The sequence below is a fragment of the Phascolarctos cinereus genome, unplaced genomic scaffold (genome assembly GCF_003287225.1).
Source record: "Phascolarctos cinereus isolate Bilbo 61053 unplaced genomic scaffold, phaCin_HiC Scaffold_726;HRSCAF=1367, whole genome shotgun sequence".
Lineage (NCBI taxonomy): Eukaryota > Metazoa > Chordata > Mammalia > Diprotodontia > Phascolarctidae > Phascolarctos > Phascolarctos cinereus.
The window spans coordinates 28,569,183-28,582,834 of NW_027556098.1; the positions used below are offsets into that span (position 1 = coordinate 28,569,183).

The 13,652-nt window shown below is 39.3% G+C and overlaps 1 protein-coding gene across 2 annotated transcripts in view; it reads left to right on the forward strand.

The window, feature by feature from the left end:
• The window catches only part of CYFIP1 (cytoplasmic FMR1 interacting protein 1), a 176,340-nt gene that overhangs the window by 146,563 nt on the left and 16,125 nt on the right, over positions 1-13,652 (forward strand). For both annotated transcript variants that reach the window (XM_020992757.2, XM_020992755.2), the window contains exon 25: positions 9,100-9,190. In XM_020992757.2, the coding sequence (XP_020848416.1) occupies positions 9,100-9,190 (91 nt within the window). The remainder of the gene's footprint in view (positions 1-9,099; positions 9,191-13,652) is intronic.

Sequence of the window (13,652 nt, forward strand, 5' to 3'; positions counted from 1 at the left end):
TGCTTTCTGTTCACTATGATCCTTCTGTTTTTTTTTGAAGAATAGATAAAATTTAGCTTCATAAATAATCTTAATTCATATTGGGATGACTGCCAGCCTTCTTCTCTATGTGGAATCTAAGGAGGAATAGTTCCAGGCTATTTTTATTGATTTGTCTGGTTTAAAAACACACACACACATACACACACACACACACACACACACACACACACACACACACACACACACGCGCGCGCGCGCACACATGCACACGCTGTTTGTTCCTTAAAAAGAAAGGTACTATACAAATGTAAAAGTACCATTAACATTTTGATTGTTGCGGTGGATTCGAAAAATTAAAAAAAAACAACCTACCTACCAAAGGCCTAATCAGAAAGACTTCTGGGTCAAGTAATCAGCAAAGTGGAAGGCTAGATAATTTCTCTGATCCTTTTCACCTGTCAGACCTCTCCAAAATTAGAATAACGTATAAGAGATAATGCAATTTCAGTTGTCTTCAAGTCTGTGACACTCTAATGTGGTCCACTCTCTCTGCCTTACCTGCCATCCAGTGGCTTGCAACCGAACTCAACTCGGTACCAGCCCTTACTCCATCCTGAGGCACACACACACAAAATGGTAAAAGCTTGTTCTGCCTGGGACTGCCCAGTGGAAGTACAGTAGTACTTAGGCTTGAGAGAACCAAAGAACAGAGGGAACTAGGGCAAGATGTCAGAATGTGTGAGTGGATCCATTGGGCCTAAAGAAATTCCTGATGGGCCCATTTCTTCCCTTCTAGAAATCAGTTGGGGCAGAGACTGAGGCTGGTGAAATGTAGATTCCCTGGAAAACCTGTCCCAAAGGGGAAAGAGTCAGAACGAGAGCAATAAGAGAAATGTAAGGAAAAAAGACTGAAATTATCAAAACTCTAATGAGGAAGAAAACTCTATTAAAAACTTTGAACATAAGCACTCCACTCTAACTACTGACCCTCCCTCACTTCCTTTAAGTGCCAACCAAAATTATGCCTTCTATAGGAAGACTTCCCCAACTTGTCCTAATTTCAATACTTACCTTTGGTTAATTATTTCCTATTTATCCTATATATAGCTTGTTTGTGTTCGCATGTTGTCTCCTCTCTTAGATTGTAAGCTTCCTGAGGGAAGGAATTGTCTTTTGCATCTTTTTGTGCCTTATCCCTAGTGTTTAGCAGAGTGCCTGGCACATGGTAAGTATTGATTGATGCTAATAGCAGAAGGGAAAATGGTCATCTAAATATGGCCAGACATCTATAAATAGTTATTGCAAGGCAAAGGAAAATGAATCAACACCTTTTGAAGCACAGGACCCTGTGGATTCTCTAGAGAGATAAAATCACAACAAAATGTTTCTTAGTGGTTCAAGAGAGAAATAAGAGTTGTGAAAGTAGGCATTATGTTCTACACCCCAGAAATAATTGGCAGAAAAGAAATAGTACCACTATGGAAAACCTCATCAAAGGAACAAAGAGAGGACGACAGATTGGGAACGCAAAAGTTTTCTGTAGAAATGAGATTTTAATTATGATCTAAAGGAAACCAGGGAAGGCAGCAAGTCAAGTTGAGGGAGGGATAACATTCCTGGCAGAAGTGAAGAATAATCTGGAAGAAAAGAAGCAAAAAGCAATCATGTTACAAGAAAACATGATCTCTATACAAACCAAACATATTGACCTCAAAGACTGGCAGTATTGAGATAATTTAAAGATCATAGGTCTCCCAGAAGAACACAAGTCAAAAACAACTACCATAATGCAAGAACTAATCAAGAAAACTGGCCAGAAATTCTGAACACAGAAAACAAGGTGCCAATCAAAACAATCCATAGATTGCCTCCAGCAAAAAAAAAAAGTGCTATGCTACAAACTGCAAAGCACATGGTGGATAAATTTATAGTTTCAGTGGCAAACGATAATTCGCAAATGATCAGGAGAAAAACCTTCAAATATAAAGGAAAAGAAATTTGAATAATTCAAGACTATTCGATAGTATGCACTTGAAACCACAGGAGATGGAAGAATATGTTCTAAAGAACAGAGAAGCGCAAGATGACATACCCAGCAAACCCAAAGTGACAAACGTACCCTGCAAACCTAACTGAGCCTGACCATTAATGAAAACAGATGAATGTTCACTAACAAGGCATTCGAACCCCATTCATAGGAAGAATACCAGACCTGAGCAGATTATTTGCTTTGCAAACAGTGCAGAGGCTAGAAATACAAGAAAGATAAATATGTATATACTGTAACTAGGGAAGGCCCAGGTAATAAATTACCCTAGACAAAAAAAAGGGGAGGGGAGGTGGAGAAAGGCCTTATCAGCTTTTAACTGTACCTCCTGGTCTCTCTCTCCTAACCATCCCAGGAAAGACCTCTCCCTGAAAGGATTAGGTTATAGATCTGGCTAAGAGAAGTCTTTGATTACTTCCCTTGATAAGGAATTTGGAAGGGAGAATCTGAGAGAGAAGGGAAAAAAAAAAGAGAACAAGCATTTAGTAAGCCAGGCACTGTATTAAATGCTTTACCAATATCTCATTTGATCCTGTTATTATCTGTATTTTACAGTTAAGGAAACTGAGGCAGATAGTGTTTAAATGACAGGGTCACACAGAGATTTAATGATTTTAAGAAAATGATTCTCCAGGGCTTGCTGAAAGGTTAGGGACTGTTCTCTTTGATGAAGCAAGATATTAATTGAACTGTTAATAAACTGTGATTGTGAAGTTTTGTCTTCTGTGCGGAAATGCTATTTATTACTCTAAAATGGCCTGTACGAGAGAGATTATTTGGGGCCATCTTTAGTGGCCCCTACTACTTCTGCCTATCTTTAGTCCTCTCTCTCTAGGCAGAAATGTTGATTAAATGGGGGACTTGTATAAGTCTATGAATAGTTCACAGTAAGAGCAGAAAGCAAAGTACAGGTCTTCTCTCGTCCTGCAGCTTTAATTCCTTACGTCTTCTCCAGCTTTGGGGATACCATATAGCGATCATCTCGCTCCAAGATGCTTGCTACTTAGACACTGCACTCCTCTCTCTTCGTCTTAAACCTAGGGTCATTCTCAGCACAATCTCCAGGGCTGGTGTTCTCTTTCTTGTGTGAGAAGGCTAGATTCCCAAGATCATTCCCTTGGGGTAAACACTATCCCCCTGCTCTACAGAAGAGGCTGAGGTTCAGAAATGTTGTCCATGAACTCCCTTAACCACATGCGTAAACACATGGAGCTCCCACGATGCTTTTCCCAGACATTTTCACTGCTTCAGCTCCTGCTGTTCCTTGAACTGGGAACATTCGTTCTGGAAACTTGAGTCTCTTACCCATCTGTGTTCAAAAGGGTGAACACACGTAATTCCTGTGCGCTGTGCCATGGGAAGCTATTAATGGCTCTTGGTGAAGAGTTTCTATATATGCATATATGGCCGTCTTTCATCTCTATAGAGCAGATCGGCTGCTCCCAGAATTTCACAAGGAAGACAAAAAGGAGCTTTTATAGTGCTTTAAAGCTTACCAAAAAATGCTTTCCTCCAAATGACGTTGTGAGGTAAGTAACACGGGTACTTAATTTTAATTTTAACAATTAGGAAAACTGATGCTCAAGGTGAAGCAGTCTGCCCAGCAGTCACATAGCTTATTACAAGGTCAGAACAGAATGTAAGTTCTTTGGGTGATAGGGTTGTTTCTTCTTTAGCACATAATGCTTAATTAGGTGACTGATTAATTGGTCCTCAGATCTCTTGGCTCCAAAAGTTTTTTTGTTTTTTCCAGGACCCTCACACCACCTCTGAAAATAGAAGAAGTAGGGTGGGCTAGGTGGCACAGAAATAGAACTCTGGCCTTGGAGTTCAAATATGGCCTCAGACACTTGACACTTACTAGCTGTGTGACCCTGGGCAAGTAACTTAACCCCAAATTCACCAAAAAGCGAAAGAAAGAAAGAAAGAGAGAGAGAGAGAGAGAGAGAGAGAGAGAGAGAGAGAGAGAGAGAGAGAGAGAGAGAAGAGAAAGATAGAAGAATTAGGGTAGTAAAAAAGAACTTAGATTGGATGGGAGCCAGAACTTTGGAAGTAGAAAAAACTTTAACCTTGGAAGTAGAAAAAAATGGGAGACCAACATCACTATTGACATTTTTAAGTCCTTTTAAAGTAAAAAACATTGACAGATACTCTGTTTTTGGCCCTCAATGATAACTAGTAAGACCTACTATTTTCCTGTGGCTCTCTTATTGAATCTGGACCTTGTGGTCTTGTTGTTAAGGTAGTAGTTAATTACACAGAGAGAAGGAAAGGCAGTGTAAATAAGGGCTCCTGCAGAAAAGTCACAGCTTAGCCACTTAACTCTTGATCACTTACCAGGTTAAGACTGTAGGAGTTCTATTTCTCTGGTAAAGAACACACCCAATAAACACAAGGCAAGAAGGATTTTTTTTCATCAATATAGAGTACATTATTGACCAGTTCATGCCCATTATTATTATTATTATTATTATTATTATTATTATTTTAAATTTATTTTCTGCAACTGTGACTTAGAACTTTCTCTCTCCATGTTCCAGTTTTTAAAGCTCACTTGATTCTTTTGAAAATAGATTTTTATTGACATCTTGTGCTTTTACATCACCCACATTTCCCTCTGTGTTCTTCCCCACTTACCCTCCCAAAGAACCATCCCTTCAACAAAGAATAATTTTTTAAAATAGGAAAAAAGGGGAAAAAAAACCCTCAGCAAAACTACATTTTAAAAAAAAACCCTATTGTTATGTGCAGTGTTTCATATCCATGAACATCCGCTTCTGCACAAGAGTGAAGGGAAGTATCTTTTTGTATCATTTCTTTGAGTCTAAGCTTGGTTTTTATAATATCACAACATTCAGTTTCATTCATTTGTGGTTTGTGTTCTTTCTGTTTACATTCTTATAATCCATTTATATGTTGTTTTCTTTATTTCACTTTGAGTCATTTCACATTAGTCTTTCCATACTAATCTCTGTTCATCATGTTCATCTTATAACATTAATATTCTGTTACATTTCATGTAGTACCATTTATTTAGCCTTTCCCCAATCAGTGGGCATTTGCCTTGTTTGTGGTACTTTGCTAACACAAAAAAGTGCTGCTATAATATATTTTGGTATATATGGAGGCGCGCCCCCCCCCCTTTGTCAGTGGCCTCTTTGGGGCATATACCTAGAAGTAGAATTTCTAGGTCAAAGAGTATTAGCATCGTGATCCATTTTATTTGTATAATTCCAAATTATTGTCTAAAACAGTTGTACTAATTCATAGTTCTGCCAGTAATGCATTAACATACCCATCTTTCTACAGCCCTTCCAACATGTTTAATGGATACTTAATCTTACTGATACAGATAGCAATTCTTCCATTCTTTTTCTTACTATGAAATTCTTGTCCTTGTTTTTCTTCCATAGATCGAGCAGACACACTGATTGTTTTAGAACCTCAGTAATACGCACCAAGATATCCTTCAGCCTAAATCCATCTCTTACCTCTCATTCTTTCTTCATTACTGGCTCTTCACCATTTTTAGTCATTCATGCCTTTGAAGATATCTTTCCCATAATTTCTTCAGATACAGGTCATCATTGATAAAATACTACATATGGCCTATTTATGTCCACCATATGCATATTGCCTTTTGTGATTCACAGGGATATTGTCAGTGTTACATAACAGACTCATAAATCTAGAGTGGGAGAGACCTCAGGCCATCCAGTCCAGACCCTTCATTCTATAGATGAAGAAACTGAGGGCCAGCGGTGGAGTGACTTCCTCAAAGTGACAGAGTTGAGTTTTGAACCTGAGCTCTGAAACTTCAAACCCAGTGTCTTTTCTACTATTCCGCAATGATGGACGTTTTTTTTCAGGATATTTAGGAGTAAATTCTAGTATTTTGTCACTTTGAAGACTGGGAGATTTACAACGTCCAGCAACCCTGCTGAGGGATTTTCAAAGAGGTTGAATATATGGAAGTCAGAGAGTTCTTAGCAGCAATTTGGTAGTAGCAGTAGTGCCCCTGGAGTTGTGCAAGGACTTGGCAATTTCCTCCTTCTGGGCCTGATTTTAAAATTTTCCTTCAGTAATATCTTTATTGTTGTTTTTTATTTTTTTAGTGAGGCACTCAGGATTAAGTGACTTGCCCAAGGTCACACAGCTAGTATGTGTCAAGTGGTTGGTCTATGGCCACATTTGAACTCAGGTCCTCTTGACTTCAGGGCCGGTGCTCTATCCTCTGTGCCACCTAGCTGCCCCAATCTTTAAAAAAAAAAATTTCAATTAATAGAAATTTACCTCCATTGGGAGGAAAAAAGAAAAAAAATCCTTGTGACAAATATGTATAGTCAGGGAAAACAGATTCTCATTTTGGCTTCAAAAAAAAATTATCATTCTCTACCAATTCCTTTCTCTGTTGGAAGATTGTAGCCTTCTTTCCACATCAATCTTTTGGAATCATCTGCAATACCAAGAGTATTGGTGGAGTCACACAGCTTTAAATAGCTCTTTAGGGGTGGTGACACCTCAAAAAATAAAATAGGGCTTATTTTGTGGAAGAGAACATGAGCCATAGACTGGCTTAGAAAAACTCTAAATGGGCTGGTAATAGGTCTTAGACAGGGTGGGGAATCTGTGGCTTCAAGGCCACGTGTGACTCTTTAGGTCCTCAAGTGCAGCCCTTTGACTGAATCCAAACTTCACAGAACAAATCCCCTTAATAAAAGGATTTGTTCTATAAAACTTGGACTCAGCCAAAAGGCCACACCCAAGGACCTAGAAGGCCACATGTGGCCTCGAGGCCACAGGTTCCCCACCCCTGGCTTGGGTATGGACAAGTTGGAGAACCATTGTAGCAGTACCAGTTCTTAGGTTTATTCTGAGCAAAAGCTGCTACTTTTGTCGAACTTTGGTTCTCTGAGTTATAAGTGCTACTGCCTTAAAATGGCTGACATCTAACTATAGGTAGGGCTTTGACGGTTGGACCAATCCTCAGATATTGTGAGTCAAAACTAATTCAAAATAAATCATTGGAACCCAAGACTTATATCAACCAACAATATAATCAACTGGAGACCTAAGAGTAGCAGTTGAAGCTGAAAAGATTTATGAAGATCAAATTAATGTTTGTAAAGTGCTTTATAACAAGATGTTAAGTGTAAAAGTATTTTTCCTTTGGCAGTGCCAAAAGTATTTTATAGACTCACTGATGAGTCCTTTGAGGTAGTTAAAGGCTTACTGGTGTTATTTCCATCTTAATAAGTATAGAAATTGAAGCACAGAGGAGCAGCTTAATTTATCTGGGGTCAATTAGCAAGTCAGTAGCAATTCAGACATAAACCTTAGGCCTCCTAGCTCTCTACAAATACACGAGATGTTTAATAACATTTAACACTGGCTATGTTAAATGAGTTTTATAATAAAAAGAGGTTATGATCATTGTGTGGATCATGGATGTGGAGCTGGAAATGACTGCTGTATCTAGCTCCCTCCTTTAAATGGGAAAACTGAGCCTTAGAGAAGTTCAGTGACTTGCCCAAACCACCTAGCTAGTGAATTTCTCTTTTTTTGTCATCCTTTTTTTTAAAATTAATTTATTTTGATTTATCAACAATAACTTCCATATGCTTTTGAATTGAAAATTTTTCTCCCCTTTCCTCCCCCCCACCCTCCCCAAGACGGCGCACAATCTGATATAGGCTTTACATTTACATACCCATGAAACATATTTTCACATTAGTGAAGTTGTAAGTAAAAATCAAAACCAATAGGAGGAACCATCAGAAAGATGAAACAAAACTCAATGGAAGGTAAAAATAAGTGATAGCGATTCGACTTCCATAATTGCTAGTGAATTTCTGAGGCAGGATTTGAACTTAGAGCTTCCTGATCCCCAAGTCCAGTGCTCTATCACAGCTTCTCTACCACGTCACACTTGATAGTGAGTGTCTGAGGTTGAATTTGAATCCAGATCCTCTGAATCCAGAGCCAAGGTTCTTTCTACTGTTATGAAACCTCCTTGTCATTGAAGTCCTTATCTTTAGGTCTGAGAATAAAGTTACTAATGAATTTGAAAATACCATGTAGAACAGAAATGACAAACACAAGGGGCCCCAACACTTCAGAGTGCTGCTGGAACCAGATTAAAATGTAATTGGGAAATGTTTAATAAAATAAATAAAAATACAATAACACATCGATGATGTTAATTTGTGGTTTTCTAAGTCAGCGTGTAGAATCTTATGTACGGTTCACTGGTGTTGTTTCTGTTTGAACTTGATATGCCTGAGGTTAGCATCTCTTTGTCGTTGTTTCCATCCTAAGTGCCTACACACTGTGGGGGACTGGGGTGCAGACCCTTAGTTTCATAATGAAGAGCGAAAATGGTTCATAATGAACCATTTCAATAGGTAGGAGCCTTTAATAGATAAAGGGAGACCAAACTTTCAACTCAGCTGCCATCTTTGTGTCACAAATCTTTGGTAATCATATCACACCCGGGAGCAGAAATTTTCAGCTTCTAATGAAGCTGCCTGGCATAAATGGAATGGAATGTACTTGCACCATCAGAAATGATTATTCTGAAGAATTCCAGAAAATGGAAAGTGTTGTATGCACTGACACAGTGCAAAGTAAACAAAAGTAGGAGAATAATATAAATGCACTGACTACAGTAATACAAGTAAAATAGCATCAGAGGCAGTCAAGTTGAGTTTAATTGTATTGACCAATCTTGGTCCTAGAGAACAGATGATAAAACAGGCTTCCCTTCTCTTAGTAGAGAGATGTGAGGAACTGTGGGTGCAGAATGTTGCATACAACTAGACAAATGTTTGTTGTTCAGTTTTGCTTACCTGTTTTTCTTCCTTTACTAGGAAGGGTTCAGTGGAAGGTAGGTTTTGGAAATGACTGGTGGTGAATATTTGGGGCCACAGCAGCACATGGAAACTGTCTCCTAAGGTTTAAGTGATGTGACCTGTTAGTGTCTGGATCGCCCACATTGGTGAAATCAGACCTGATGAATTACCAAAGTGTTCTTAGTAACACAAGTTTACAAATGTTTCTACTCTCTGCAGTTGCAGGGTACCATTCTTCAGTATGTGAAGACATTGATGGAAGTGATGCCAAAGATCTGTCGACTGCCCAGACATGAGTATGGCTCTCCTGGTGAGTGTGTGCATGTGTGAGTGTTCTGGCCCCTTTCCTTATAGAAATGCACTTTAAGTAAGCTGTTGGCAATTAACTTGACTGCATCCATCAGTTAAGTAACAAGGTTTTTTATTAAGTATCTACTGTGCCTTCAGGCACTGGGGCTGTAAGTACAAAGAATGAGACAGTCCCTAGTTTCAAAGAGCTTTCTATTCTAATGGAGGGGACCAGTACATATACTATGCTGTACATACTGCACAAATATAAAGTGAATAAATAGAAATATATGCAAAGTAGTTGGAGGTGGTTGGGAGGGAGAACATTGGGATCAGGAAAGGCTTCATTCCGAAGACTGTGTGTTTGAGTTGGTTCTTGGGGGAAGAGAGGGAATCTGTAAGGCAGAGGTAAAGAGGCTGTCCTTTCTAGGCACGTGGCATGGCCAGTGCAAACACTGGGAGGGCGGATGGAGTGCTTTCGTGAGAAATGAGAGGAGGCCGGTTCGGTTGGAGCAGAGAGTGGAGGAGAAGAGAAGTGTGTGGAAACACCTTTATCTTATGACCCATCAAATGGATGGCTTTGAAATGAGTGTCTAAATTCCTTATTAAATTCTGATGGGGAAAGGAGGAAGTGTGGGCTGGTAGTAAGTAGTCTGGCTTGTGTTCAAAGAAAATTAATGTTAAGATGAAGGTAGGATTCTCTGTTCCCAAGGAATCCACTGTTTGTTGGTAATGTTCAGGTTTTGGGGGAAAGGGTGTGATGCCAAAAAAAGCAGTCTCTAAGCCATATGCAAATATATCTTACTGCTTGCATTTGGATCTGATCCATTTAGAAACTCAGACTTTTGCAGGTAACATTTGAGAGGTAACCCCCAGGAAGGAGGAGGATAGACATGAAAAGCCTGTTTCATTTCTACAAATTACAGGCCCATTTCAGCCACCTTACCCTCTTTGAGGAGGTAGTAGAGACCCTTATTTAAATCCACAAGCTCTTTCCACTCTGTATTACTTTCTTTTGGATCCCTAGCTCAATATGTTTATCCACTTCTGCCGGGTCGCCACTCCCACTTCTATTGCCTGAGGGAGAGCTTCATTAGCCCTATCCTGAAATGAAATGTCTTGACCTCTGGCTTTCTTCCCTGAAGTACACTGAATCCCTGCTTATTTCAAGAGTGGTCTGTTTTTGCTTAATGGCTACACATCAGATTTTACCCTTAAGTAACTTAGCAGTCCTTGAGTTTTATTCTCCAAATCAGATGCTTCATTAGGAGGGCTTTATTGGGTTTGATTGATTAAATAAGACTCTGACCATTCCAGCTGTTTTTACAGATTTTTCTTCTAATGAGAGTTCATCCCTACTTAAGGGAACATAAGCTACAGATGGGCATATTAGGTCTTTAGGAGCCTTAACCAAAGATTCTGTTCCCATGGTAACAGTCTTAAAGTGGCTTGCAGCATACTTATTTTGGGGCTATTCAAATAGACAATTTTAATGATTTCAACAACATAGTCTCATAGTGAAATTGAACCTTGCAGGAATCTTTACCTTCAAAAAAAACCAAGTTTCTTTAAAAAAATTTTTTTTCTTTTCCTTGAAAGATATTATCTATTATAACTTGGAATCTCTGATTTTGTCTTGTGAATACAAACACTGAACACACACATACCTATATGTCAGGCCTGCAGGAAGGCTTTGTGATAGAGAACTGGCTTTGAAAAACAGCTCTATTAGAAATTTATGATGCGTGAGAATATTTTTGTAACCCATCACAGATGATGTCAACCGTCAAACTCAGTTACTTTACCACACAAGGAAAATATTTTCATTTTATAATAGCATTTACATAGCACTTTAAGGTTTGCAAAGCGCTTTACAAATATTCTCTCATTTTATCCTCTCAGCAACCCTTGGAGGTAGGTACTCTTATGACCTCTATTTTAAAGATGAGGAAACTGAAGCTGAGAGAACTTATGACTCTAGCAAGTCATTTCACCTCCGTTTGCCTCAGTTTCCTCAACTGTAAAGCAGAGATCTCAAGTACCTACCACCCAGGGTTGTTGTGAGAATAAAATGAGATACTACATGCTAAGCTTTTTACAAATATTATCTCATTTTGTCCTTAGGCACTTGATAAATATTACTTTCCTTCCTTCCTTTCTTCCTCCCTCCTTCCTCTTTCCTTCTTCCCTCCCTCCTTTTTTTCCCTTCCCTCCCATGCCTATTAAGTATCTGAAGCAGGATTTAAATTCAAGTCTTCCTGATACCTATTTTATTTTGTGCCACTTGGCTGCATAAAGGAACTAAAATTTTAATATTTCTACTGATTGGGTGGAAGGAAAGTTAGAAAAGACTGGGAGACAGGAGGAAAGATGAGAGAATGATGTTAACGAGAACTTTAGGTGAAAGTTTTCCGTCCATAGTATGAGAAATATTTGTCTTAGAGGCAGGGACTAAACCTGTGATTTTATTGGTATAGGGAACTCCTGGGTGAGGTAAGTCCCTCCACCAGTGCAGGGCAATACCTTCTCTGCAATTTCTAGTCTTAGAGAATTGTCCAGAGCACTGAGAGGTCAGAGCACATGGTCAGGTCACACAGCCAGTATGTGTCAGAAGTGGCACTTGAAACCCAGGGCTTCCCAGTTTTTTTTGTTTTTGTTTTTTGGTGAGGCAGTTGGGATTAAGTGACATGCCAGAGTCACACAGCTAGTAAGTGTTATGTGTCTGAGGCTGGATTTGAACTCGGGTCCTCCTGACTCCAGGGCCGGTGCTCTATCCACTGTGCCACCTAGCTGCCTCTAGCTTCCCAGTTTTGAGGTGCCTTTTTATTCAGTCTGCCACCAAGGTAAGATATATTATGTGATAGGTTTAACTGAGTGGGCAGGAATAGGGGAATTGAGTCATTCATTAAAATCCAAGCCATCACTGTAGCAGCACAGTATGGTAGACTTTCTCCTATCATCTTGGCTAGAGAAGTAAAAAGATGCATGCAGTTAAAACACAATTCATTTAACAAGCATTTTTCACTTACTCTGTGGTCAGCGCTGTTTTAGGGCACCAAGGAAGTTATAAATGAAATCCAAGACATGGTCCTTGGCTTCCAGAAGATTGTGAACCAGGGGACATGACACACATGTAAAAAGTCAACTAATGATACAAAATGGTATGAGATTAAGTGCCAAGAATAAGTAAACCAGACAGTAAATACCAGAGAAGTTCAGAAAAGATAAAGCTGTAGCTTGGCATGGTGCTTGGTATGTAGTATATGCTTAATAAATGCTTATTGACTGAATGACTAGTTGGGGAGGGCCCTCGGGTAGGAGGCAAGACTTGAGTTGGACTATGAAGGCTATGAATTTGGATAAGGAGAAGAGATGACTTAATGAAGGCCTTCTAGAAGAGAATACCATCAAGAAAGTTTTGAAGCATAGTATGTATGATTAGGGAGTAATGAGGAGGTGGGCCAGACTATAGCAGAGAGTTCTTGAAGAAAGAGAGTGGGAGATAAAGTTGGCAAAGTTTGAGGAGAAAAGATTGTGAAAAGTCTTAAATGCCAGCCTGAGAAAGTAGTGTTAGCTATACAAAGATAGTTAGGCTGGGTCATCCTTGAAATTCTTGGTCATATTCCCTGCCCTTCAGTACCCTCACCTTGTGAACTCAAGTTTCCAAGATTCTACCCATTCTCAAGCTTTGCATCAGAGCTGAAATGTGGCATCTGCCACACGAGCTTTTTGGTGATAGCATTTGGGGTGCAGAATTGGGAGGCCAACATTTGGTGGCTCCCCTCTGCTTTATTTGGTTCATTTCCTTTCACCAGCCTGTTTTTAATGAGGACTGTTACACATGAGTAATGGGAAATGCTGTCCTGAACACTGTACTTTCCTCCTTCTTGCTGACATCAGAATTAGAGCCTTCCCCTTAACAAAGCATTTGTCTTTTAAACACCTTGGAAAACCCTTCAGGCCTGTCGCACTTAGACAAGTGCAGCTGCTTTCAAAAGAAGTATTTTTCAGATTTGTCCTTTCAGTGAACTTGATGACAAAAACTTTTCTGCTGCTTAATCATTTTATGGATATCTCCTCCAAACTCTCAAGGAACTCACTGAAGAAAGTAAGCGGTGATGCTGATGCACCCATGAGAGGTCATGATGGTGCCTTGCACACAGTGGGTGTTTATTCAGTGTTTGACTGAAGGAATGAACATTTCAGAGCCACGGGCTGATGGGGGTTTTTGATAGCCTTTAATGTGGTGATGTTTTATCTTGGTGCCTTTGATAGACACTATGTTAAGTATAAAAAGAGACTTTTTTTCATTAAATCAGTGACCTATTAAAAAAAATAATAATTCCTAAGCTCAGCATTGGGGACAGTTGCTGCTTATATTCCATAGGAAGAGAGTGGGGATACTTTGCATTTTGGTGCCCCTGTATTGCAGGCTCTGTCCTCAGGTATTGATTTTGCTGATGACAAGATTTTAAATTTAAAAG